At 42.4% G+C, this 27,363-nt stretch overlaps 1 protein-coding gene and 1 long non-coding RNA gene across 3 annotated transcripts in view; one reads left to right on the top strand and one right to left on the bottom strand.

Annotated features, from left to right (window-relative positions):
• LOC142747982 (uncharacterized) overlaps positions 1 to 12,183 on the bottom strand; it is an 81,221-nt gene extending 69,038 nt beyond the window's left edge. Inside the window, exon 1 of the long non-coding RNA XR_012882111.1 lies at positions 12,139 to 12,183. This is a non-coding gene — a long non-coding RNA (uncharacterized LOC142747982). The remainder of the gene's footprint in view (positions 1 to 12,138) is intronic.
• Positions 12,184 to 12,626: 443 nt separating this feature from the next.
• The window catches only part of TSGA13 (testis specific 13), a 30,488-nt gene continuing 15,751 nt past the window's right edge, over positions 12,627 to 27,363 (top strand). Inside the window, exons 1-7 of one of the 2 annotated variants that reach the window (XM_075855094.1) lie at positions 12,627 to 12,703; positions 13,089 to 13,165; positions 15,498 to 15,699; positions 22,479 to 22,570; positions 23,871 to 23,959; positions 25,572 to 25,781; positions 27,009 to 27,103. In XM_075855094.1, coding sequence (XP_075711209.1) covers positions 12,678 to 12,703; positions 13,089 to 13,165; positions 15,498 to 15,699; positions 22,479 to 22,570; positions 23,871 to 23,959; positions 25,572 to 25,781; positions 27,009 to 27,103 — 791 coding nt within the window. In that variant the 5' untranslated portion in view covers positions 12,627 to 12,677. Of the gene's footprint in view, positions 12,704 to 13,088; positions 13,166 to 15,497; positions 15,700 to 22,478; positions 22,571 to 23,870; positions 23,960 to 25,571; positions 25,782 to 26,993; positions 27,104 to 27,363 lie in introns of both variants that reach the window. The other variant, XM_075855092.1, reaches the window with a different exon arrangement.

Here is a 27,363-nt window from a genome sequence, read left to right as displayed (position 1 = left end):
AAATTTCTTAATCTGCTCAATCTGTCACATTATTTTGCAGTTCTGTGCTAGATTACTACATTTTCGGGATTATCAGACAGATCAAAGTAATTTTACTGTAGTTTTGGATTAACTATCAATTACTTTTTTTTGTGGTAAAGCCTTATTATCAAAAAAATTCACTTGAGAAGTCCAAAAACGCCTTCTTGCTGACGATACTTGTCCTAAAGAGAACAGAATATAGTGAGAGTCCACTTATCACTAATCAGGAATGGACAATAGGACAATTTTACAAATGAGCAGCCAGTGATTTGTATACTTGTTACTTTTGAGTGCTATTACTCAATAAGTCGCTACTTGTCTGAGTGAACAGCTGGACCTCTTCTGCTGCATCGAAATCTGTGGGTACATGTCCATCACATGGGTAGGAGAAAACAAGATAATCAAGCCGTAGACCAGAGTTTCCCAACCTTTTCAGGCTCGAGGCACCCCAGGAAAAAATACAAATTCTCAGGGCACCCCTACCAAAAATTGTTTACAAAACGACAAAGAATGGCTAAAAACAAGCACTACACTCTTAGGCCTCATTTACACGAGCGTGTGTGTTTTGCGCACGCAAAAAAAACGCAGCATTTTGCGTGCGCAAAAGGCACTTGACAGCTCCGTGTGCCATGATAGAGATGAGGCTAGTCGACGTCAGTCACTGTCCAGGGTGCTGAAAGAGTTAACTGATCGGCAGTAACTCTTTCAGCACCCTCGACAGTGAATTCCGATCACAATATACAGCAACATGTGAATAAAAAAAAACGTTCATACTTACCAAGAACTTCCTGCTTCCTCCAGTCCGGTCTCCCGGCCGTTGCCTTGGTGACGCGTCCCTCTCTTGACATCCGGCCCCACCTCCCTGGATGACCCGGCAGTCCATGTGACCGCTGCAGCCTGTGCTTGGCCTGTGATTGGCTGCAGCTGTCACTTGGACTGAATTGTCATCCCGGGAGGTCAGACTGGAGGAAGAAGCCGGGAGTTATCGGTAAGTAAGAACTTCTTTTTTTTTTTACACGTTCATGTATATTGTGTTCGGAAGTCACTGTCCAGGGTGCTGAACCAGTTTAACTCTTTCAGCACACTGGACAGTGACTGTCTCCTGACGTCGCGTACCGCAAAAATTTTTGCCGGGTTCGGTCAAAACGAGTTCGGCCGAACCCGGTGAAGTTCGGTTCGCTCATCTCTAAGACATTCCGTTTGGATGTTTGTAAACAGAAAAGCACGTGGTGCTTTTCTGTTTACGTTCATTGTTTGACAGCTCTTGCGCGAATCACGCAGTTCGCACGGAAGTGCTTCCGTGCGACCTTCGTGGTTTTCATGCACCCATTGACTTCAATGGGTGCGTGATGCGCGAAAAACGCAGAAATTTAGAACATGTCGTAAGTTTTTTTCAGCACACTCACGCTGAGCAAAACTCACGGACTGTCTGCATGCCCCCATAGACTTGTATAGGTCCGTGCAACCCACGTGAAAAGCACGCAAGTCGCACGGACGTATATCACGTTCGTGTAAATGAGGCCTTAGGGTATGTTCACACAACGTTTTTTTGTAAGGCAGAAACTAAAAATCTGCCTCCAAATTCATTTAGGAATTTTGAGGCAGATTTTGAATTGACAGCGTTGTTCGACTTTTTTTTTTTGCTGTATTTTTTGCCCACATTTCTTTTAAGCCGTTGAAGCAAATGCAAAAACCGCAGACAAAAAAGCACCAAACGAGCGCCGCAGGTTTTTTCTGCCTCCTTTTATTTCAACTCACAGTAAAATGACCATCAGCCGCCCACTCACAGTAATGACCATCAGCCCCCCACTCACAGTAATGACCATCAGCCCCCCACTCACAGTAATGACCATCAGCCCCCCACTCACAGTATAATGACCCCTCAGTAAAGAGACCATAAGCCCCCCCAAGTAAAATGACCATCAGCCCCTCCAGTAAAGCCACCATCAGCCTCAGTTGGGATAAAATGACCATCTGCCCCTCTGGTAAAGTGACCATCACAGAGAGAAAGTGTGCTTACCCCTGGGGAAGGAATAAATAAGGAGGTATAAGAACAACAACTCCCAGCATGTCCAGGCTATTATTATGGGATATCAATGGACATTACAGGGAGGAGATATAAGAGGAGAGAACTAACACTCCCAGCATGTCCAGGATGTTATGTGATATCAGAGAAAGTTTACAGGAGGAGGGGGTAGAAGAGGAGAGGACTACAACTACCAGCATGTCCAGGCTGTTATGAGTTATCAGAGGACATTACAGGGATGAGGTATAAGAGGAGAGGACTACAACTACCAGCATGTCCAGGACGTTATTATGGGATATCAGAGGACATTACAGAGAGGAGGTATAAGAGGAGAGAATTACAACTACCAGCATGTCCAGGATGTTATTATGGGATATCAGAGGACATTACAGGGAGGAGATATAAGAGGAGAGTACTACAACTAGCAGCATATCCAGGATGTTATTATGGAATATCAGAGGACATTACAGGGAGCAGGTATAAGAGGAGAGAACTACAACTCCCAGCATGTCCAGACTGTTATTATAGGATATCAGAGGACGTTACAGGGAGGAGGTATAAGAGGAGAGAACTATAACTTCCTGCATGTCCAGGCTGTTATGAGATATCAGAGGACATTACAGAGAGGAGGTATAAGAGGAGATAACTACAACTACCAGCATGTCCAGACTTATGTGATATCAGAGGACATTACAGGAGGAGGTATAAGAGGAGAGAACTACAACTACCGCATGTCCAGGACGTTATTATGGGATGTCAGAGGACATTACAGAGAGGAGGTATAAGAGGAGAGAACTATAACTTCCTGCATGTCCAGGCTGTTATGAGATATCAGAGGACATTACAGAGAGGAGGTATAAGAGGAGATAACTACAACTACCAGCATGTCCAGACTTATGTGATATCAGAGGACATTACAGGAGGAGGTATAAGAGGAGAGAACTACAACTACCGCATGTCCAGGACGTTATTATGGGATGTCAGAGGACATTACAGAGAGGAGGTATAAGAGGAGAGAACTACAACTCCCAGCATGTTCAGGGCGTTATTATGGTATATCAGAGGACATTACAGAGAGGAGGTATGAGGAGAGAACTACAACTCCCAGCATGTCCAGACTTATTATGTGATATCAGAGGACATTACAGGAGAAGATATAAGATGAGATGACTACAACTCCCAGCATGTCCAGACTGTTATTATGGGATATCAGAGGACATTACAGGAGGAGGTATGAGAGGAGAGGACTACAACTCCCAGCATGTCCAGACTGTTATTATGTGATATCAGAGGACATTACAGGGAGGAGGTATAAGAGGAGAGGACTACAACTACCAGCATGGCCAGGCTGTTATTATAGGATATCAGAGGACATTACAGGAGGAGGTATAAGAGGAGAGGACTACAACTACCAGCATGTCCAGACTATTATTATGGGATATCAGAGGACATTACAGGAGGAGGTATAAGAGGAGAGGACTACAACTACCAGCATGTCCAGACTGTTATTATGGGATATCAGAGGACATTACAGGGAGGAGGTATAAGAGGAGAGAACTACAACTACCAGCATGTCCAGGACGTTATTATGGGATATCAGAGGACATTACAGAGAGGGGGTATAAGAGGAGAGGACTACAACTACCAGCATGTCCAGGTTATTATGGGATATCAGAGGACATTACAGGAGGAGGTATAAGAGGAGAGGACTACAACTCCCAGCATGTCCAGACTGATATTATGGGATATCAGAGGACATTACAGGGAGGGGGTATAAGAGGAGAGGACTACAACTACCAGCATGTCCAGACTGTTATTATGGGATATCAGAGGACATTACAGGGAGGGGGTATAAGAGGAGAGAACTACAAATACCAGCATGTCCAGGACGTTATTATGGGATATCAGAGGACATTACAGGGAGGAGGTATAAGAGGAGAGAACTACAACTTCCAGCATGTCCAGGCTGTTATGAGATATCAGAGGACATTCCAGAGAGGAGGTATAAGAGGAGAGAACTACAACGACCAGCATGTCCAGACTTATGTGATATCAGAGGACATTACAGGAGGAGGTTTAAGAGGAGAGAACTACAACTACCAGCATGTTCAGGACGTTATTATGGGATATCAGAGGACATTACAGAGAGGAAGTATAAGAGGAGAGGACTACAACTACCAGCATGTCCAGGCTGTTATTATGGGATTTTAGAGGACATTACAGGAGGAGGTATAAAAGAAGAGAACTACAACTACCAGCATGTCCAGGACGTTATTATGGGATATCAGAGGACATTACAGAGAGGAGGTATAAGAGGAGAGGACTACAACTACCAGCATGTCCAGGCTGTTATTATGGTATTTTAGAGGACATTACAGGAGGAGGTATAAGAGGAGAGGACTACAACTACCAGCATGTCCAGGCTGTTATTATGGGATATCAGAGGACATTACAGGAGGAGGTATGAGGAGAGAACTACAACTACCAGCATGTTCAGGACGTTATTATGGGATATCAGAGGACATTACAGAGAGGAAGTATAAGAGGAGAGGACTACAACTTCCAGCATGTCCAGGCTGTTATTATGGGATATCAGAGGACATTACAGGGAGGAGGTATAAGAGGAGAGACCTACAACTCCCAGCATGTCCAGACTGTTATTATGGGATATCAGAGGACATTACAGGGAGGAGGTATAAGAGGAGAGACCTACAACTCCCAGTATGTCCAGACTATTATTATGGGATATCAGAGGACATTACAGGGAGGAGGTATAAGAGGAGAGAACTACAACTACCAGCATATCCAGGATGTTATTATGGGATATCAGAGGACATTACAGGAGGAGGTATAAGAGGAGAGAACTACAACTACCAGCATGTTCAGGACGTTATTATGGGATATCAGAGGACATTACAGGAGGAGGTATAAGAGGAGAGAACTACAACTACCAGCATGTTCAGGACGTTATTATGGGATATCAGAGGACATTACAGAGAGGAAGTATAAGAGGAGAGGACTACAACTTCCAGCATGTCCAGGCTGTTATTATGGGATATCAGAGGACATTACAGGGAGGAGGTATAAGAGGAGAGACCTACAACTCCCAGCATGTCCAGACTGTTATTATGGGATATCAGAGGACATTACAGGGAGGAGGTATAAGAGGAGAGACCTACAACTCCCAGCATGTCCAGGCTGTTATTATGGGATATCAGAGGACATTACAGGGAGGAGGTATAAGAGGAGAGACCGACAACTCCCAGCATGTCCAGGCTGTTATTATGGGATATCAGAGGACATTACAGGGAGGAGGTATAAGAGGAGAGAACTACAACTCCCAGCATGTCCAGACTATTATTATGGGATATCAGAGGACATTACAGGGAGGGGGTATAAGAGGAGAGAACTACAACTACCAGCATATCCAGGATGTTATTATGGGATATCAGAGGACATTACAGGGAGGAGGTATAAGAGGAGAGAACTACAACTTCCAGCATGTCCAGACTGTTATTATGGGATATCAGAGGACATTACAAGAGGAGGTATAAGAGGAGAGAACTACAACTCCCAGCATGTCCAGACTGTTATTATGGGATATCAGAGGACATTACAGGGAGGAGGTATAAGAGGAGAGACCTACAACTCCCAGCATGTCCAGACTGTTATTATGGGATATCAGAGGACATTACAAGAGGAGGTATAAGAGGAGAGAACTACAACTCCCAGCATGTCCAGACTGTTATTATGGGATATCAGAGGACATTACAGGGAGGAGGTATAAGAGGAGAGACCTACAACTCCCAGCATGTCCAGACTGTTATTATGGGATATCAGAGGACATTACAAGAGGAGGTATAAGAGGAGAGAACTACAACTACCAGCATGTCCAGAACGTTATTATGTGATATCAGAGGACATTACAGAGAGGAGGTATAAGAGGAGAGAACTACAACTACCAGCATGTTCAGACTGTTATTATAGGATATCAGAGGACATTACAGAGAGGAGGTATAAGAGGAGAGGACTACAACTACCAGCATGTCCAGACTGTTATTATGGGATATCAGAGGACATTACAGGAGGAGGTATAAGAGGAGAGAACTACAACTACCAGCATGTTCAGGACGTTATTATGGGATATCAGAGGACATTACAGAGAGGAAGTATAAGAGGAGAGGACTACAACTTCCAGCATGTCCAGGCTGTTATTATGGGATATCAGAGGACATTACAGGGAGGAGGTATAAGAGGAGAGACCTACAACTCCCAGCATGTCCAGACTGTTATTATGGGATATCAGAGGACATTACAGGGAGGAGGTATAAGAGGAGAGACCTACAACTCCCAGCATGTCCAGGCTGTTATTATGGGATATCAGAGGACATTACAGGGAGGAGGTATAAGAGGAGAGACCGACAACTCCCAGCATGTCCAGGCTGTTATTATGGGATATCAGAGGACATTACAGGGAGGAGGTATAAGAGGAGAGAACTACAACTCCCAGCATGTCCAGACTATTATTATGGGATATCAGAGGACATTACAGGGAGGGGGTATAAGAGGAGAGAACTACAACTACCAGCATATCCAGGATGTTATTATGGGATATCAGAGGACATTACAGGGAGGAGGTATAAGAGGAGAGGACTACAACTACCAGCATGTTCAGGACGTTATTATGGGATGTCAGAGGACATTACAGAGATGAGGTATAAGAGGAGAGGACTACAACTACCAGCATGTCCAGGACGTTATTATGGGATATCAGAGGACATTACAGAGAGGAGGTATAAGAGGAGAGAACTACAACTCCCAGCATGTCCATACTGTTATTATGGGATATCAGAGGACATTACAGGGAGGAGGTATAAGAGGAGAGGACTACAACTACCAGCATGTCCAGGCTGTTATTATGGGATTTTAGAGGACATTACAGGAGGAGGTATAAAAGAAGAGAACTACAACTACCAGCATGTCCAGGACGTTATTATGGGATATCAGAGGACATTACAGAGAGGAGGTATAAGAGGAGAGGACTACAACTACCAGCATGTCCAGGCTGTTATTATGGTATTTTAGAGGACATTACAGGAGGAGGTATAAGAGGAGAGGACTACAACTACCAGCATGTCCAGGCTGTTATTATGGGATATCAGAGGACATTACAGGGAGGAGGTATAAGAGGAGAGACCTACAACTCCCAGCATGTCCAGACTGTTATTATGGGATATCAGAGGACATTACAGGGAGGAGGTATAAGAGGAGAGACCTACAACTCCCAGTATGTCCAGACTATTATTATGGGATATCAGAGGACATTACAGGGAGGAGGTATAAGAGGAGAGAACTACAACTACCAGCATATCCAGGATGTTATTATGGGATATCAGAGGACATTACAGGAGGAGGTATAAGAGGAGAGAACTACAACTACCAGCATGTTCAGGACGTTATTATGGGATATCAGAGGACATTACAGGAGGAGGTATAAGAGGAGAGAACTACAACTACCAGCATGTTCAGGACGTTATTATGGGATATCAGAGGACATTACAGAGAGGAAGTATAAGAGGAGAGGACTACAACTTCCAGCATGTCCAGGCTGTTATTATGGGATATCAGAGGACATTACAGGGAGGAGGTATAAGAGGAGAGACCTACAACTCCCAGCATGTCCAGACTGTTATTATGGGATATCAGAGGACATTACAGGGAGGAGGTATAAGAGGAGAGACCTACAACTCCCAGCATGTCCAGGCTGTTATTATAGGATATCAGAGGACATTACAGGGAGGAGGTATAAGAGGAGAGACCGACAACTCCCAGCATGTCCAGGCTGTTATTATGGGATATCAGAGGACATTACAGGGAGGAGGTATAAGAGGAGAGAACTACAACTACCAGCATGTCCAGGCTGTTATTATGGGATTTTAGAGGACATTACAGGAGGAGGTATAAAAGAAGAGAACTACAACTACCAGCATGTCCAGGACGTTATTATGGGATATCAGAGGACATTACAGAGAGGAGGTATAAGAGGAGAGGACTACAACTACCAGCATGTCCAGGCTGTTATTATGGTATTTTAGAGGACATTACAGGAGGAGGTATAAGAGGAGAGGACTACAACTACCAGCATGTCCAGGCTGTTATTATGGGATATCAGAGGACATTACAGGAGGAGGTATGAGGAGAGAACTACAACTACCAGCATGTTCAGGACGTTATTATGGGATATCAGAGGACATTACAGAGAGGAAGTATAAGAGGAGAGGACTACAACTTCCAGCATGTCCAGGCTGTTATTATGGGATATCAGAGGACATTACAGGGAGGAGGTATAAGAGGAGAGACCTACAACTCCCAGCATGTCCAGACTGTTATTATGGGATATCAGAGGACATTACAGGGAGGAGGTATAAGAGGAGAGACCTACAACTCCCAGTATGTCCAGACTATTATTATGGGATATCAGAGGACATTACAGGGAGGAGGTATAAGAGGAGAGAACTACAACTACCAGCATATCCAGGATGTTATTATGGGATATCAGAGGACATTACAGGAGGAGGTATAAGAGGAGAGAACTACAACTACCAGCATGTTCAGGACGTTATTATGGGATATCAGAGGACATTACAGGAGGAGGTATAAGAGGAGAGAACTACAACTACCAGCATGTTCAGGACGTTATTATGGGATATCAGAGGACATTACAGAGAGGAAGTATAAGAGGAGAGGACTACAACTTCCAGCATGTCCAGGCTGTTATTATGGGATATCAGAGGACATTACAGGGAGGAGGTATAAGAGGAGAGACCTACAACTCCCAGCATGTCCAGACTGTTATTATGGGATATCAGAGGACATTACAGGGAGGAGGTATAAGAGGAGAGACCTACAACTCCCAGCATGTCCAGGCTGTTATTATGGGATATCAGAGGACATTACAGGGAGGAGGTATAAGAGGAGAGACCGACAACTCCCAGCATGTCCAGGCTGTTATTATGGGATATCAGAGGACATTACAGGGAGGAGGTATAAGAGGAGAGAACTACAACTCCCAGCATGTCCAGACTATTATTATGGGATATCAGAGGACATTACAGGGAGGGGGTATAAGAGGAGAGAACTACAACTACCAGCATATCCAGGATGTTATTATGGGATATCAGAGGACATTACAGGGAGGAGGTATAAGAGGAGAGAACTACAACTTCCAGCATGTCCAGACTGTTATTATGGGATATCAGAGGACATTACAAGAGGAGGTATAAGAGGAGAGAACTACAACTCCCAGCATGTCCAGACTGTTATTATGGGATATCAGAGGACATTACAGGGAGGAGGTATAAGAGGAGAGACCTACAACTCCCAGCATGTCCAGACTGTTATTATGGGATATCAGAGGACATTACAAGAGGAGGTATAAGAGGAGAGAACTACAACTCCCAGCATGTCCAGACTGTTATTATGGGATATCAGAGGACATTACAGGGAGGAGGTATAAGAGGAGAGACCTACAACTCCCAGCATGTCCAGACTGTTATTATGGGATATCAGAGGACATTACAAGAGGAGGTATAAGAGGAGAGAACTACAACTACCAGCATGTCCAGAACGTTATTATGTGATATCAGAGGACATTACAGAGAGGAGGTATAAGAGGAGAGAACTACAACTACCAGCATGTTCAGACTGTTATTATAGGATATCAGAGGACATTACAGAGAGGAGGTATAAGAGGAGAGGACTACAACTACCAGCATGTCCAGACTGTTATTATGGGATATCAGAGGACATTACAGAGAGGAGGTATAAGAGGAGAGGACTACAACTACCAGCATGTTCAGACTGTTATTATGGGATATCAGAGGACATTACAGAGAGGAGGTATAAGAGGAGAGGACTACAACTACCAGCATGTCCAGACTGTTATTATGGGATATCAGAGGACATTACAGAGAGGAGGTATAAGAGGAGAGGACTACAACTACCAGCATGTCCAGACTGTTATTATGGGATATCAGAGGACATTACAGAGAGGAGGTAAAAGAGGAGAGGACTACAACTACCAGCATGTCCAGACTGTTATTATGGGATATCAGAGGACATTACAGAGAGGAGGTATAAGAGGAGAGGACTACAACTACCAGCATGTCCAGACTGTTATTATGGGATATCAGAGGACATTACAGAGAGGAGGTATGAGAGGAGAGGACTACAACTACCAGCATGTTCAGACTGTTATTATGGGATATCAGAGGACATTACAGAGAGGAGGTATAAGAGGAGAGGACTACAACTACCAGCATGTCCAGACTGTTATTATGGGATATCAGAGGACATTACAGAGAGGAGATATAAGAGGAGAGGACTACAACTACCAGCATGTCCAGACTGTTATTATGGGATATCAGAGGACATTACAGAGAGGAGGTATGAGAGGAGAGGACTACAACTCCCAGCATGTCCAGACTGTTATTATGGGATATCAGAGGACATTACAGAGAGGAGGTATAAGAGGAGAGGACTACAACTACCAGCATGTCCAGACTGTTATTATGGGATATCAGAGGACATTACAGAGAGGAGGTATAAGAGGAGAGGACTACAACTACCAGCATGTCCAGACTGTTATTATGGGATATCAGAGGACATTACAGAGAGGAGGTATAAGAGGAGAGGACTACAACTACCAGCATGTCCAGACTGTTATTATGGGATATCAGAGGACATTACAGAGAGGAGGTATAAGAGGAGAGGACTACAACTACCAGCATGTCCAGACTGTTATTATGGGATATCAGAGGACATTACAGAGAGGAGGTATGAGAGGAGAGGACTACAACTACCAGCATGTTCAGACTGTTATTATGGGATATCAGAGGACATTACAGAGAGGAGGTATAAGAGGAGAGGACTACAACTACCAGCATGTCCAGACTGTTATTATGGGATATCAGAGGACATTACAGAGAGGAGGTATAAGAGGAGAGGACTACAACTACTAGCATGTCCAGACTGTTATTATGGGATATCAGAGGACATTACAGAGAGGAGGTATGAGAGGAGAGGACTACAACTCCCAGCATGTCCAGACTGTTATTATGGGATATCAGAGGACATTACAGAGAGGAGGTATAAGAGGAGAGGACTACAACTACCAGCATGTCCAGACTGTTATTATGGGATATCAGAGGACATTACAGAGAGGAGGTATAAGAGGAGAGGACTACAACTACCAGCATGTCCAGACTGTTATTATGGGATATCAGAGGACATTACAGAGAGGAGGTATAAGAGGAGAGGACTACAACTACCAGCATGTCCAGACTGTTATTATGGGATATCAGAGGACATTACAGAGAGGAGGTATGAGAGGAGAGGACTACAACTACCAGCATGTTCAGACTGTTATTATGGGATATCAGAGGACATTACAGAGAGGAGGTATAAGAGGAGAGGACTACAACTACCAGCATGTCCAGACTGTTATTATGGGATATCAGAGGACATTACAGAGAGGAGGTATAAGAGGAGAGGACTACAACTACTAGCATGTCCAGACTGTTATTATGGGATATCAGAGGACATTACAGAGAGGAGGTATGAGAGGAGAGGACTACAACTCCCAGCATGTCCAGACTGTTATTATGGGATATCAGAGGACATTACAGAGAGGAGGTATAAGAGGAGAGGACTACAACTACCAGCATGTCCAGACTGTTATTATGGGATATCAGAGGACATTACAGAGAGGAGGTATAAGAGGAGAGGACTACAACTACCAGCATGTCCAGACTGTTATTATGGGATATCAGAGGACATTACAGAGAGGAGGTATAAGAGGAGAGGACTACAACTACCAGCATGTCCAGACTGTTATTATGGGATATCAGAGGACATTACAGAGAGGAGGTATAAGAGGAGAGGACTACAACTACCAGCATGTCCAGACTGTTATTATGGGATATCAGAGGACATTACAGAGAGGAGGTATGAGAGGAGAGGACTACAACTTCCGGCATTCTGGCTCCATTTCTCACACAACTGCTAACAAAGTAAATAAAAAAAACACTTACCCTGCCCAGCGTTAATGGCTCCTCTCCCTCCGTCAGGCTTCTAGTGGGAAGCGGTGGACGGTACTCGTAACAGACGTCCGCGCGTCATGTCTGCTACGGGGGCGGAGCTTGTAGTAAAATAAATAAATTGTCATTTGGATGAGCGGAGTGCCGCGGCACCCCTGGACAGCACCCCGGTTGGGAACCACTGCCGTAGACCTACATAAAATTGCTGGTTGCTGCGATTCTGTAACCATACTGAATTTTCGAATCCAAATCACAAGCTGCTAACCCAAAAATGAGATTTAATCACAGATCTGATAAATACCCAAATTACTGCAAATTTTCACACATATTAATGGTGAATGTCCGCTTTTATCCTTATGAACACTCATTTCCGATCATTGCCCTGTGTAATAAGGGCAATGATCAGCCGATGAACGAGCAAATGCTTGTTCATCAGCTGATCTGCTCGTTGATGCAGAATTAAAAATCATCATTGTCAGCAGCACATCTCCCGATGCAATGAGGAAGATGCGCTGCCGATATGATGAAAATGTATGAGGACGAGAGATCGTCCCTATACGTAAGCAATCATTGCTCTGTGTGATCGGAGCTGTGTCGTTGACCGGCGCTTGTTTACACAGCCCATTAGAGAGCATTGATTGAATTGTATGTAACATATCTGGCAACATACAAATTGAATAGTAAATATATTTATCTTTGGCTTTAAACAAAGTGGCATTCACACATGGTTATATAAAATGGAAATCTGATTTTTGGAAGCCTATTCTCCGAAGTTGCTATGTCGATGCATTTGTTTCACAGACACTGCAGTTCAATAAACCACAACCTGGGCAAACACACAAATGTCTTTGTATGTGTGGCACTTTATGAGCAAACATTGGCAAGACGCTGACATCCATCCATCAATGACATATCATTTAAAGACTGCACTTTTTATATTTCAGCCAGGCAGAACCCCGTGAAGTATTTTACCTGATGTGTTACCATAAGACAGCTATCGAGTTTTCAGCGGGACCTGACAGTAAGTGCAGTTGAATTTCTCAATTATTACTAATACGAGTATAAATAATAGTAGGACATATTAGAATTTGGATGCAGGATCTGATTCCCCCCACCCCAACATCCTACCTGCAGCATTACAAACCTCTGTGTCGAGTTGAGAGATTGTTGAACCTTGTAATAGGTTGAAAAGAGAAATAAATTTATAAATGTAATATATATATATATATATATATAAATTTGAATTTATTTATGTAGATATAAATGATATAGATTACAAAAGCTTCCAGTATAGACAGTTCCACCTATCTACGATATCTACAAAAATGTGTTTATACTTTTTGAATTTCATATAAATGTTTATATAAATAAAGCTCATATAATCGGACACGTAGTCTTTATAATATACTTTGTATTTCAATCCCTGATATTGAGGACCCTGGCTGAGGACTAAGGATTATCCACTTCATCTCCATATATGATTGTGCATAGATAACGATAAACGTACATACGTACGTACGTACGTACGTACGTACGTACGTACGTACGTACGTGGTTAAGGGGACTTTAGAAAGTAGAATTCCCAACTTTTCAGGGACTGAATTGGTATAAAAACTATATTAACCCCTTAGTGACCAGCCCATTTTAGGCCCTAATAACCAAGCTATTTTATTCGTTTTTCTATAGTCGCATTCAAAGAGCTATAACTTTTTTATTTTTTCGTCTACATAGCTGTATGAGGACTTGTTTTTTGCAGGATTAGTTGTGCTTTTTAATGGCACCATTTTTGGGTACATATAATTTTTATATTAACTTTTATTAACCTTTTTGGGGGGGATTATAAAAAAAAACTGAAATTCCGCCATTGTTCTATGCGTTTTTTAAATTGACGCCGTTCACTATGCGGGGTAAATAACATGTTACCTTTATTCTATGGGTCGGTACGATTACGGCGATACCACATATGTAGAGGTTTTTTTATGTTTTACGACTTTTGCACAATAAAAACACTTTTGAACTAAAATTATTTGCTTTTGCATCGTCGCTTTCCAAGAGCCGTAATTTTTTTATTTTTCCATCAATGTAGTGATTTTTTGGGCTTGTTTTCTGTGGGACAAGACTTAGTTTTGAATGGTACTGTTTTGGGGTACATGGGACTTATTGATTCATTTTTATTATGACTTTTTTGGGGGGCAATGGAAAAAAATTGCAATTTCGCCATGGTTTTTTGCGTTTTTTTTTACGGTGTTCACTTTGCGGTTTAAATTACCTATTAACTTTATTAATGGAGTCATTACGGTCGCGGCGATACCACATATGTGCACTTTTTTTTTTTTTTTACACTTTTACTGAATAAAACCACTTTTTATGGAAAAAAATGGTTTTATTTATTTTTTTACTGTACTTTTTATTAATAATCTTTATTTCACTTTGATGACTGATTTCACTAGTCCCACTAGGGGACTTTACTGTGCGATATTCCAATCGCTGCTATAATGCTCTGGTATACTTCGTATACCAGAGCATTATTGCCTGTCAGTGTAAATCTGACAGGCAATCTGTTAGGACGTGCCTCCGGCGCGTCCTAACAGGAATATGTCCAGGGCAGACCTGGGGGCTTTTATCAAGCCCCCGGCTGCCATGACACCCCATCGGAGACCCGCGATTTCATTCGCGGGCCGCCGATGGGTGACAGAGGGAGCGCACTCCCTCTGTAAACAAAGTTAAATGCCGCGGTCGCTATTGACGGCGGCATTTAACGGGTTAAACGGCCGCGATCGAAGTAAACTTCGATCGCGGGCGTTGGAGCAGGAGCTCAGCTGTCATCAGACAGCAGAGCCCCGGCTCCTGCCTGCACGGGAGACCCGTGCAGGACTTAGACTAGGCTGACGTGAAAAGGCGTCAGCCTAGCCAAAAGCCCATTAGTGACTCACGTGAAAAGGCGTATTGGTGGTCACTAAGGGGTTAAAGAGTTGCAATATTATGTCTGTTCAAATTATAATAGCAGAATGTATAGAATGTTTTGAACCCCTTTAAAGGGATTATTCATATGCCATAGATGGGGGTCCACCTGCAAGGAACACCTCTCTAAACAGAAAGTTGCTAGGAGTGTCACCTGCACTGGTGGACTCAGTCTGGCTATGTATCACATGGTGGCTTCAGGGGAAATGGGGGGTCGGACGAAACTTCCCTGGGCGATGAGAGCTGATACCAGGGGATTCCAGTAGAGTCATTCTGATAGCGAACAGATGATAGCTGGGGCAACTCTTCATAAACTGTCAGACACAATGTGCGGCATATTTGACACATGCTTTCAGTGTATTTATTTGCAGCTAATGCATTTCAATGTTTAGGTGCCCATTCTGGCCTGGGCCATTTTTCCTTATTGACATTGGCAAAGATGGATTTGTCATACAGTTTTAATAGCAATGTAGAAAAAGAACAGGAAACACTCTACCCACCTACCGAAGACGCAGAAGGAACAGTTCAAGATAGAAGAGGTGAAGTAGTGGAAGAGGAGGCTGATTTGGAACCCCATGTTTTACAACTACAAAAGTAAGAAAAAGTTGTACAACTCACTCATTGTTCATCTTAAAATGTACACTACCAATGTATACAGAAAAACATAATTCATATTTAACACAATACTATTATTACCCATACTGGAAAGCTGTTTTTAATGAAAACTATTTATTAAGATATTAACTTTATACATGTTTACTTGTCTTATATTAGGCCTTGTTCACATATATCCACCTGTGAAACAGTCTGCCTGGATGGGTGTAAAGGATCTACTGTATATTTGGTATCCATCCTTCCCATCTGTCAAGACATTGACGCAATGGTCCCACCTAGCGGAATTTGAGGACTGACACTTTTTATAGACGTCCGGCGTCAATGCTTAGGGCATGGCCAATCCAGTAGAAAAAATTTTAGATCTGTTGTGCCGTCAGTTTTCCTGCAACGTTCCTATAAAAAGCTGAAGGGAACTGATGCTGACCTCCAGACATATCTGAACGAGCCATTAACCTTTTATGGCTGATTAGCTTTGAATAGAAAATCAGACTACCCCATTCTGATTTCCTTGCCATTAACCCTTTAATGACCGGCCTATTTTGGCCCTTAATGTCCAAGCAATAATTGTTTTTTTTATCGTCACATTTAAAGAGCCATACCTTTTTTCTTTTTCCATCTACATAGCTGTGTGAGGAATTGTTTTTTTGCGGGATGAATTGTGTTTTTCAATGGCACAAATTTGAGGTACATGTAGTTTATTGATTAACTATTATTACAATTTTTGGTAGCGGAATGGGGAAAAAAACAATTCCACTATTATTTTTTTGAGTTTTAAATTTATACCATTCCTTGTGCAGCGTAAATAACATGTTACCTTCATTCTATGGGTAGATTTGATTATGGCGATACCAAATATGTATAGGTATTTTATGTTTCACTACTTTTGCATAATAAAAAATCAGTTTAAAAGAAAATAATTTGTTTTTGCATTGCTGCAGTCCAAGAGCCTTAATTTTTTTATTTTTCTGTTTTTTGCGGGACGAGATGCCGTTTTAATTGGTACCATTTTGGGGTACATGGGACTTATTGATTAACTTTAATTCCATTTTTTGGGGAAGGGGGATGAAAAAAAACAATTTAGTTGTTTACTTCTTTTTCTCATGCCATTCACCATGTGGTTCAAATAATGTGTTAACTTTATTGGATACTGTATGGAGGTATAATTTAGGAATGTATAGGGATATTGTTTGGGCGCTGACTGACAGTATTCTGTGGGCACAGTATGAAAGTATTATTTAGCATTGTATGATGGTACTCTTGTATAAATATTCTGGTAGCTCATGCATACATATGTATTTATATAAGCAGACAAAATTTATTTATTTATTTCTGTTACTTATACAGCGCCAACATATTCCGCAACGCTGTACAGAGTTCCTTACTTACTGTCCCAATTGGGGCTCACGATCTAAATTCCCTATTGGTATAATTCGCTATTGGTATAAAAATGGTGGTTAAAGACCAGGGGCGTAACTAGGAAAGACTGGGCCCCATAGCAAACTTTTGACTGGGGCCCCCCCTCCCCTGGGTGTCACACAGCCCCCCCCCCTTGTAGATAGTGCCTTTTTTTACAGTCCCCCCTGTAGATAACGCCATACAGCCCCCTCTGTAGAGAACGCCATGCAGAGTCCCCCCCTGTAGGTAACGCCATGCAGAGTCCCCCCCTGTAGGTAACGCCATGCAGAGTCGCCCCCTGTCGGTAACGCCATGCAGAGTCCCCCCCTGTAGGTAACGCTATGCAGAGTCCCCCCTGTAGGTAACGCCATGCAGAGTCCCCCCCTGTAGGTAACGCCATGCAGAGTCCCCCCCTGTAGGTAACGCCATGCAGAGTCCCCACCTTTAGGTAACGCCATACAGAGTCCCCCCCCTGTAGGTAACGCCATACAGAGTGTCCCCCCCTGTAGGTAATGCCATACAGAGTCCCCCCCCCTGTAGGTAATGCCATACAGAGTCCCCCCCTGTAGGTAACGCCATACAGAGTCCCCCCCCTGTAGGTAACGCCATACAGAGTCCCCCCCTGTAGGTAACGCCATGCAGAGTCCGTCCCCCTGTAGGTAACGCCATGCAGATTCCCCCCCTTTAGGTAACGCCATACAGAGTCCCCCCCCCTGTAGAGAACGCCATACAGAGTCCCCCCCTGTAGGTAACGCCATGCAGATTACCCCCCCTGTAGGTAACGCCATACAGAGTCCCCCCCTGTAGGTAACGCCATGCAGAGTCCCCCCCCCTGTAGGTAACGCCATGCAGAGTCCCCCAAGTAGGTAACGCCATGCAGAGTCCCCCCCTTGTAGGTAACGCCATGCAGAATCTCCCCCCCTGTAGGTAACGCCATGCAGAGTCCCCCCCTGTAGGTGACGCCATGCAGAGTCCCCCCCCTGTAGGTAACGCCATGCAGAGTCCTCCCCCCTGTAGGTAACGCCATGCAGAGTCCCCCCCCTTGAGGGTAACGCCATGCAGAGTCCCCCCCTGTAGGTAACGCCATGCATCCCCTATCCACAGGATAGGGGATACATGTGTGATCGCTGGCAGCGATAGGGAGAACGGGGGACCGAAAGTCCCCTGAAGTTCTCCATGACTAACCTCTGACTTCCGGCATCTGCGCAGCTCAATAAAAATGAAAGGAGCGCTGGTCACGTATGCGCACAAGCGCGACCGGCGCTCCATTCATTTCTACGGAGCTGCCGACACAGACCCCGAAAGTCCGAGGTTTGTGATGGAGAACATTGGGGGACTTTCAGTCCCCCGTTCTCCCTATCAATGCCAGCGATCACACATGTATCCCCTATCCTGTGGATAGGGGATACATGTCTTTAGTTTAATGGCAGAGCGGGGAGATACCTCCGTGCTCTGCCGTAGTGTTCAGTGGCGTCGCGCTGTAGCAGCCATAGCAGCTGCTAGTGGAGCCGCCGGCCATGGTGGGGGCCCCGTAGCAGCCGCTACGGCTGCTACGGCGGTAGTTACGCCACTGTTAAAGACCCTACTTTGCCTCTAACCCAGGGTCTTATTTTCTATAAAACCAGTCCTGACAGTACAGTCAGACCTCTACTAATATGTTTTACTATGTACCTATTTATCTATAGGATAAATAATAATTATAAAACTTGTAGATATGGAAGATGTAATGACAGCTAACATTAGTTACTAAAGTTTACTTAGGTTTAAACTAATTTTAAACTTTCTTAGGTAATACACATAGGTGAGCTATTCACACACGTGGTGCACAGTATTGAAGAGGTTCATAGGTCCAAATTGCAATGTAGTGGCTTACGGATGTTTTGCGCCCCACAGGACTCTTATTCAAGGCTTAAAGGGAATGTATCATCAATAATGGGTGTTTTTTTTAGTGACAATCTACATAAAAAATATCTTGAAATACTACATTTGAAAATATATGCATATCAGCACCTAAAAATTAAAGGTCAATCTCTTTACTCTAAAACCTGGGGTCTACTGATTCCCGCTCCTGTCTCAGTATGGGAGAGAGATTGGCCCTAGTCCTGGTTATTTTATTTGGCAGCAGATGTGGAAGAATATACAGTGCCTTGTGAAAGGATTCACCCTGTTTTTCTCCCCTGTTTTGTTGCGTTACAACCTTGAATTAAAATAGGTATTTGGGGGTTAGTACCATTCGATTTACACAACATGCCTAACACTGTGAAGGTGCAAAGCATTTTTTTACTGTAACACAGACAATAATTAAGAGAAAAAAAACAGAGAACTTTTATGTGTATAAGAATTCACCCCTGAAAGTCATTACTTGGAGCCACCTTCTGCTGCTATTACAGATGTAGTGTAAGTCTCTTGGGGAATGTCTCTATTAGTTTAGCACATCTAGACACTGGGCAATTTGCTTGTTCTTTCAGGCAAAACTGATCCTACGCCTTCACGTTAGATGGGTTGCATTGGTGTCCAGCAGTCTTCAAGTCTAGCCACAGATTGTAAATTGGATTGAGTTCTGGGCTTTGACTAGGTCATTCCAACACATTTAAATGTTTCTCCTTAAACCACTCCAGTGTCACTTTACCAGTATGTTTAGAGTCATTGTCCTGCTGGAAGGTAAACCTCTGTCCCAATATCAAATCTCTGGCAGACCAAAACCGTTTTTCCTCAATAATTACCCTGTATTTAGTGCCATCCATCTTTCCTTCAATCCTGACTAGTTTTCCAGTCTCTGCCGAAGAAAAGCATCCCTACAGCATGATCCTGCCACCACCATGCTTCACTGTGGGAATGGTGTTCTTGGGGTGATGGGAAGTGTTGGGTTTGTGCCACACACAGACTTTCCTATGATGGATAAAAAGTTACATTTTAGTCTCATCTGACCAGAGAACCTCCTTCCATGTGTTTGGGTAGTCTGCAACATGCTGTTTAGCAAACTCACAATGTGATTTCTTATATTTTTCTTTAAGTAATGGCTTTTTTCCTGGCCACTCTTCCGTAAAGCCTCTCTCTGTGGAGTGTACGGCTTATAGTGTTCCTACGGACAGATATTTCCATCTCCGCTGTGGATCTTTGGAGCACCTTCGTGTTATCGTTGGTGAATTTGTTGCAGCTATGAATAATTCCCTTCTTGCCCAGTTTGTGAGTTTTAGTGGATGACCCTTTCTTGTCAGGTTTGTAGTTCTGCCATATTTTTCCATTTAGTTATTATGGATTTAATTGTTTGGGATATATGTTTAAGACCCAACCCTGATCTATACTTCTTCACAACTTTGTCTTTGACCTGTTTGTAGAGCTCCGTGGTCTTCATGTTGTTGCTTAATGATGTTAGGTTTTGACACTTTGAACACAGGGGACCCTATTTAACTAATTATTGACCAGACATTTTTTAGGGGTTTTATAGCAAAGGGGTGAATACAATGTTACAGCTTTTTTTAAATTTTGTTAAAGGCATTGTTTTTTTCATTTCACAGTAACAATTTGGACTTGTTTGTCAGGTCCACTACATAAAATCATATTTAAAATCCATATTAAATTCTAGTTTGTAATGCAACAAAACAGAAAAAAACACTAAGAGGTGTGAATACTTTTGCACTGATCCGGGCGAATATGAACCTTCATGTCTGCTTTTTCCCGCTTGGCAGCGCTACATTATACTCTGATGCCAAATGTCTCTAAAATTAACCCCTTGGAGACGCAGCCATTTCTTTTATTTTCATTTTCGTTTTTCCTCCCCGCATTCCAAAAGCCATATTTTTTTTTTTTTTCCCGTTGACTGTATGAGGGCTTGTTTTTTGCTGGATGAGTTGTCGTTTTTCACGACATTATTTAATGTGCCATATAGTGTACTCGGAAACATAAAAAAAATATTTATGGGGTCGGGGGTCCGATGGCACATCAGAGGGGGCCACCCCCCCCTAGGTTAACGGCTTAAATGCTGTGGTCGCTATTTATCGTGGCATTTATATTATTAAACAGGCGGAATCAAAGTGATCTTCGATTCCGCCCGTTGCACTGGGGTGTCAGCTGTAACATACAGCTGACACCCGCTCGGTATGGAGCACGCGCAACTCGTCAGCGCGTTCCATACTTCCCCTTGGCGACCGTCACGTATGTGACATGTCGCCTAGGGGTTAAAAAATAGCACAAACTATTGACACATTTCCTTTCCACCACAAGGTGGACTATTGCTAAAAATTGTAAGTCTCTTTCTATTACTTTTCAGAGAACTAATTTGAAGCTTAATGTTATTCAGATCTTTGAACATGTTATGGCAATTCTAGAAGACAAGGTTCCATGATATAAGGATTTATGGTTTCAATGGCAAGGCTCTTTTTCTTAACCTAATATCTCTTCCGTTAACGTTGGGGTTCATTGGTAAACGTTAATTTCTCTTTTAAAACGCACCCATGACCTATTTTTATTTTTTTTCAAAAACACTCAGGCACTTTCAGATTTTTTTCTGATTGTTGGAATTGTTTTATATGCATGTTCAGCCAAATAAAATATGTAAGTTGTTGGTTATCCCCCTCCCTCATTTCCCCCCTTTTTATTTTCTGTCTTCCCTGTGTCATTTCCTAAACCCAGCCTAAAGGCCCTTTCACACGGGCCAATAATTGGGTAAACGAGCGTTCATATGCATACTCGTTCCCGATCATTGCCCTGTGTAAATGTCAACGATCAGCCAATGAACGAGCACACACTCTTCATCGGCCGATTTGCTAGTTTATGTAGCATTAATATTATTGTTGTCGGCAGCACATTTCCTTGTGTAAACAGGGAGACATGATGCCGACATCATGGAAATGTATGGAGACGAACGATTGTAGTAACAAACACTCTTCCCCATACATCACCAATCATTGCTCCTTGTGAAAGGAGCAAATGAGCACCAGATCAACGAGCTGCCTCTTTGATCGGCACTCGTTTTCACGGCCTATATAGGACCGTGTAATACGACATTAACGCTGTGTGCATCTCCGCTGTCACTCCCTGGTCCCTTGGGAGGGTGCTGTACTCCATCACTTACCTGACATTTATCATCTATAAACCCTATTCATTTAAATTGCTATAAAGCGTAATCACCCTGCTGTACTGTATGTACATATAAAATGGGAAGGAAGTGTGTGCATTCGATATGGATGCTCCCAAAGAAGTTTAAAAAAAAAAAATAGATAGATACATTTAAAAAAATAAAGAACAAACACATTATTATTATTTTTTTTCATACTTACATCTAATTAATTAAACTCAAATTAAATACACGAGAAATTCTCTTTAGGGACATGTTTCCTCAACACTAAACTAATACTTTCCAGGTTTCTCGGTCAACAATTGGCTCTACAATTCCTTGATCCTTCCTATGAAGTTCCAGTAAATCCTGTACACCCTTTGCTTCTTGAGTTTACAGGTAAGAAGTAACTTTTGTGTTCTTAACTTTAGAAACATAGTGGAGAACCCCAGGAGACTTGAAAAGTGAAATATTTAAATTGTACTTTACCTATTATTTTGTTCTAGAATATACCAATAATGTGTGATTGGTCTGAGTCCGATCACTGTGAACCCTCACTGAAACTAAATTAAAGTAACGGTGCCTCGCGAAAAATACAGTGCCACTCTGCCTCCTGCCAGCTCTAATTTAGTCTATGACTGACCATCCAGGCTTTGGAGCCTTCCTAGTGTCGCTGTCAATTCATTCTACTGATTTATGTGGGTCGTATCGGATCAGAATATTTTGTTTTACAAAAAACAAGAACTGTTTCTAGAAAAAAAGAACAAGGGAAACAATCTAAGGCTATGTTCACACAGCGGATTTTGCTTTGCAGGTCCCACTACAAAATCTGCTGCAGAATTAGGGTATGTTCACACGTGCTATTTTAAGCCTTTTTTCGGTCCGTAAACGCCCTGAAAAACGGCTGAAAATGTGGGGGCTGAACGCCTCCAAACATCTGCCCATCGGTTTCAATGGGAAAACCGGCGTTCCATTGCCACGGGGCGTTTTTTATCCACGCAAAAAAAAAAAAGCCTTGTAAAAAGAAGTGCATGTCACTTCTTGAGCCGTTTTTCATTGACTCAATAGAAAAACAGCTCCAAAAACAGCCGTAAAAAACGCAGCGAAAAACGCTACTTTCATTAAAAGACGGCTGAAAATCAGGAGCTTTTTTTCCCTTGAAAACAGCGCCGTATTTTCAGACGTATTTTGCTAAGCGTGTGAACATAGCCTCATTCCTGCCGTCAGCAGGTAGATTCCTACTCCCATTCATTTCAATGGGAGGTTTGGGCGTAATCCGCCTGAAGATCGGGCAGGACGCTTCTTCTGTCCACTAGCTGAAAAAAATCAGCAAGCGGGAAAAAGAAGTATACGGCTCCAATTGAAATGAATGGGAGGTGGACCTTTTGCAGCAGAATCCGCATAGGATTCCGCCACAAAAATTCCTCTGTGTGAACATAGCCTATAAGGGAAGGTTTGGCAAGGATTTCTATTGATTGGATCAGTTCCTGTTTTCGGTTTAAAAAAATATATATAACGGAAAATGGCCCAATATTTTTGTGTAAATGTGACCTTTTAACTTTTGCTCAGCAGTTTGGTGCAGTTCCTAGGTTATAACATCAACTCATGACAGGAAAATGTTAATTTGTTTGAACACAGAATTTGTAAAATAATATCACACATTGGATGGGTCAGGAAAGTCTTTTGTCATACTTTCAAGGTCAAAGTGCAAAAGATTACTGGAGACTTCTTCGAGAAAACTCTGAAGCACAACTGCAAGAAATTACCACTGCACAAGGGACACTAAAGGTGATTATTCGATTGTGGCAGATCAATGCTTTATTGGGGGGGGGGGGGGGGGTTGGTCATATTATTCGATGGTTAATACCGTACATATATACTGCATTATTCGGCATCCATTTTAGGCTTGATTTATACTAATTCTGTTCAGATGTATATTTTTGAAGGCAGAAAGTATTATACTTTACTGTAAGTGAACTGAAAATATAATTAATGACTGTAGTATCCGTCTATTTGGCGAATGCATTAATCTGCCTAGGACAAACAAAAAAATATCATTAAAATGTGTGGGCTACTAGTCAATTTGGACTTTTTCAGGCTCTTGACAAGACTACTCGTTGCAGGTGAAGCAGTTACTCAGGGTTACTGTTCCGTTCCTATTCACATTCCACCTCCTAATTTTTCCTTATACCATATATAACTTGTCAACAAGTATGTTTGAACCCTACGCGTTTCAATAGCAGTATTATAAAGATATCTCCTCAGGGGTATCATTAAAACTGCCTGGGCTGTATTTCGACCCATTTTAGTTTTGTTTAGCAGAGTGACGGTGTGGTGGCAAAACAGCCATGGCGTAGGGTTCAAACATACTAGTACATGGTATTAGGAAAAATTAGGAGATGGAATGTGAATAGGGACAGAACAGTAACCACTTCACCTGCACCGAGTACTCTTGTCAAGAGCCTGAAAAAGTCCAAATGGGCTATTAGCCCACACATTTTAATGATAAGAGTCAATAAAATCGTCTGAAGGTACTTTTACACGGCCACATGCCCATAATGCTCAGAAGGAGCTAGTATGGGGACGAGCACTCGTTTCTCCGAGCGCTCGTCCCCATACATTATCATGTCGGCAGTGCGTCTCCCAGGGAGATGTGCTGCCGACAATGATAATATTTTCAATATTTAAAACTATACGAGCGTTTGCTCGTTGATCGGCTGATGGTTTCCCTGTTTATACAGGGCAATTATCAGGAATGAGCCTTCTGTGAACGCTCGTTTGCCCAATAATTGGCAGCCAGATTTTAATGTAAGTGGAAGTGACTTATTTGCCATTTTTTTCTCTCCAAATAAATCCAACATATACTTTGCAAACGTATGAAAACATGTACCCATAAGTTTGGATAGGTCTGACATTTTAATGTCTGTGCCTTGACATTTATATAGGTTTTATTGTGGTTCTGGAAAGTAAAACAGCCTGCGTTTTTTAGTACACTTAAAAAGAAAACCAAAAGGTAAATAGACGTAAGACAGTTGAGTAGAGTAATTGCATTTATATTTGTACTTTGTGTGTCAGTTTGCTAGAAAATGTACCAGAATATACAACAAATTATATTTCTTGCTGTTCGAGTGAGTTGTTTGACAGATTGATGCTCACATTGAATGCTTTTAGTAAATTTTATGTGTAAAGAGCCGAACATTGGTTAAATTGTTTAAGCTGCTAGAAGCGGATATTTATCAAACAAAAGGTTGTTTCTAGTCTGGGGAATTGGTAAAGGCAGCCAGCTATAGAGTACCAGGGCAAATGCTGAGGGCAGCCAGACTATAGGTTGGTATCCTGTTTCCTATTGTATGTGTCTTATATTTTCCTTTCACTCCTTAAAGAATTTTATTTCCCATAGAACTCATTGTTTACCAAGATGCCATCTTCAAAATGTGTGGATCAGATTCGAGATTTCAAAAGAACACTGAGGAAAATGTACAGAGCGTCTAAAATAAATCAGGACAAAGCTGTACTTATCATGGCCAACAACACTCTGCTTGACCTCAATGAATGGCGAAAGAACGAGTCACCTATGCAGTTCCTGTGCAAAGAAGTCATCCCCACCAAAGTATATATTGGCTCTAAAATCAATATTATTTGTATCGGACTATTTAATTGCTTTATAGAGATTATGCTGGAAATAGTTTGCGGAGCAGGATTTACATTCCACAGCAAGCTCATTCTGTTGTGGAGAAGCAGCGGGTTTGCACTGCAGATTTCATCCTTTGCAATGCACAGGCTGAAGTCTACAACATATCTGCCGCTAAATCCATTTTGGATTTGCAGCAAAATCCGCAGCGAAAATCGTCCGCCACGTCTGAATGTACCCTAACTGCCTCTCAGAGGGTACAAATTCTCCTTGCACAGATCCAGCTGGTAGGGAGTTTTTAGGGGTTAGTGTTACAGGGCAGCCAACTATAGGGGGCACGTAAGAGAATATTTTATTCCTTTTTTGTCCTTTATTGGACATGGACACTCAGTAGGGATCGTGCATGCAAAACTATCTAACGGTGGTGGTGGGGTGTTTTAAGTAATTTGTAATGTCTACATGGTTGAGTTTTCTACTGCAACTCAGAGACATATGTAACAAGCAATTTAGTTAATGGTTTTAGGTCCCACGACTGTTGCATAGTCCGCAACTATCCCTAAAGAGCTACACCCTGTACTGGAACAACTCACTAAAGCACTAAGTCCAACAATACACTAAATCAGTGTTCACATATTATAAATGTATACATCTTCTTAGCTGTGAGGCAATCTATCAATGTGCGTGTGATTTCACTGATAAGCTATTTTTACCGTCATTTATTTTTATTGAAGTTTTTCAAAACTAGCCCGTAAAAACATAATGTAAATGGACAAAGCTGTATGATACTGGGTACATTAAAAAGGTTGGAGTAAGAGGACGCATTTGTTCATTAGTAAGAGCTAACACATCAGATCATTGTTGCAGAGAGAGTCCACCTAGAAAACAGTTAATCTCTGCTGTAAATCGTAGAACTAGTGTGAGGAAGCAAAAGCGAAAAAGAGAAAGCAGAACGAAAAAGTAGCAAAAAAGGGGGGGGGGAATTGCTGGAACAAATGGTATGAGGGAAGAGTTAAAAGACACCAAAGCAAATGCAGAGCGTAGCCATTCTATGGAAGAGGGGGGTTTGCTTCTAAAATATTGCTGTTCAACCTACCGAGTTGGGAAAAGAGAGTTAATACTTTACTCAAATACAAATTATTGTAGAAACGAGTTCATCGAGTATTTTCAGTGGTAATTACATTTTATTTTTAGTTTTTTTGTCTACAGAAACATTTTCTTGTACCTTCTGTGAAGTGCACAGGTAGCGGGGAAGATGGTGTACTCAATGAGCAAGGACCAGAAGCTGAGAAGAAGAGCTACAGGTCGGAATATGTACTAAGTCTTTAGCCAATATAACGTTTTTACTGGTCATCCATTGATAAGAATCAAACGCATGGCAAAAATCTCGCGGCAGGGTGCGAAGTGCTTATTTACAAATCATGTATTGATATTGGCAGCTCCATGTATATGAGAAATGTACATAAAAAATGTGGCACATGGAAATGAAACAATTCTCCACTGAATCAGTGGTGGCCAAGATGAGCACACAGGGGCCAACTATGTATATATGTATTGTGAAATG

Source organism: Rhinoderma darwinii, chromosome 3, assembly GCF_050947455.1.
Source record: "Rhinoderma darwinii isolate aRhiDar2 chromosome 3, aRhiDar2.hap1, whole genome shotgun sequence".
NCBI lineage: Eukaryota > Metazoa > Chordata > Amphibia > Anura > Rhinodermatidae > Rhinoderma > Rhinoderma darwinii.
This window is presented reverse-complemented; position numbering and strand designations above follow the sequence as displayed.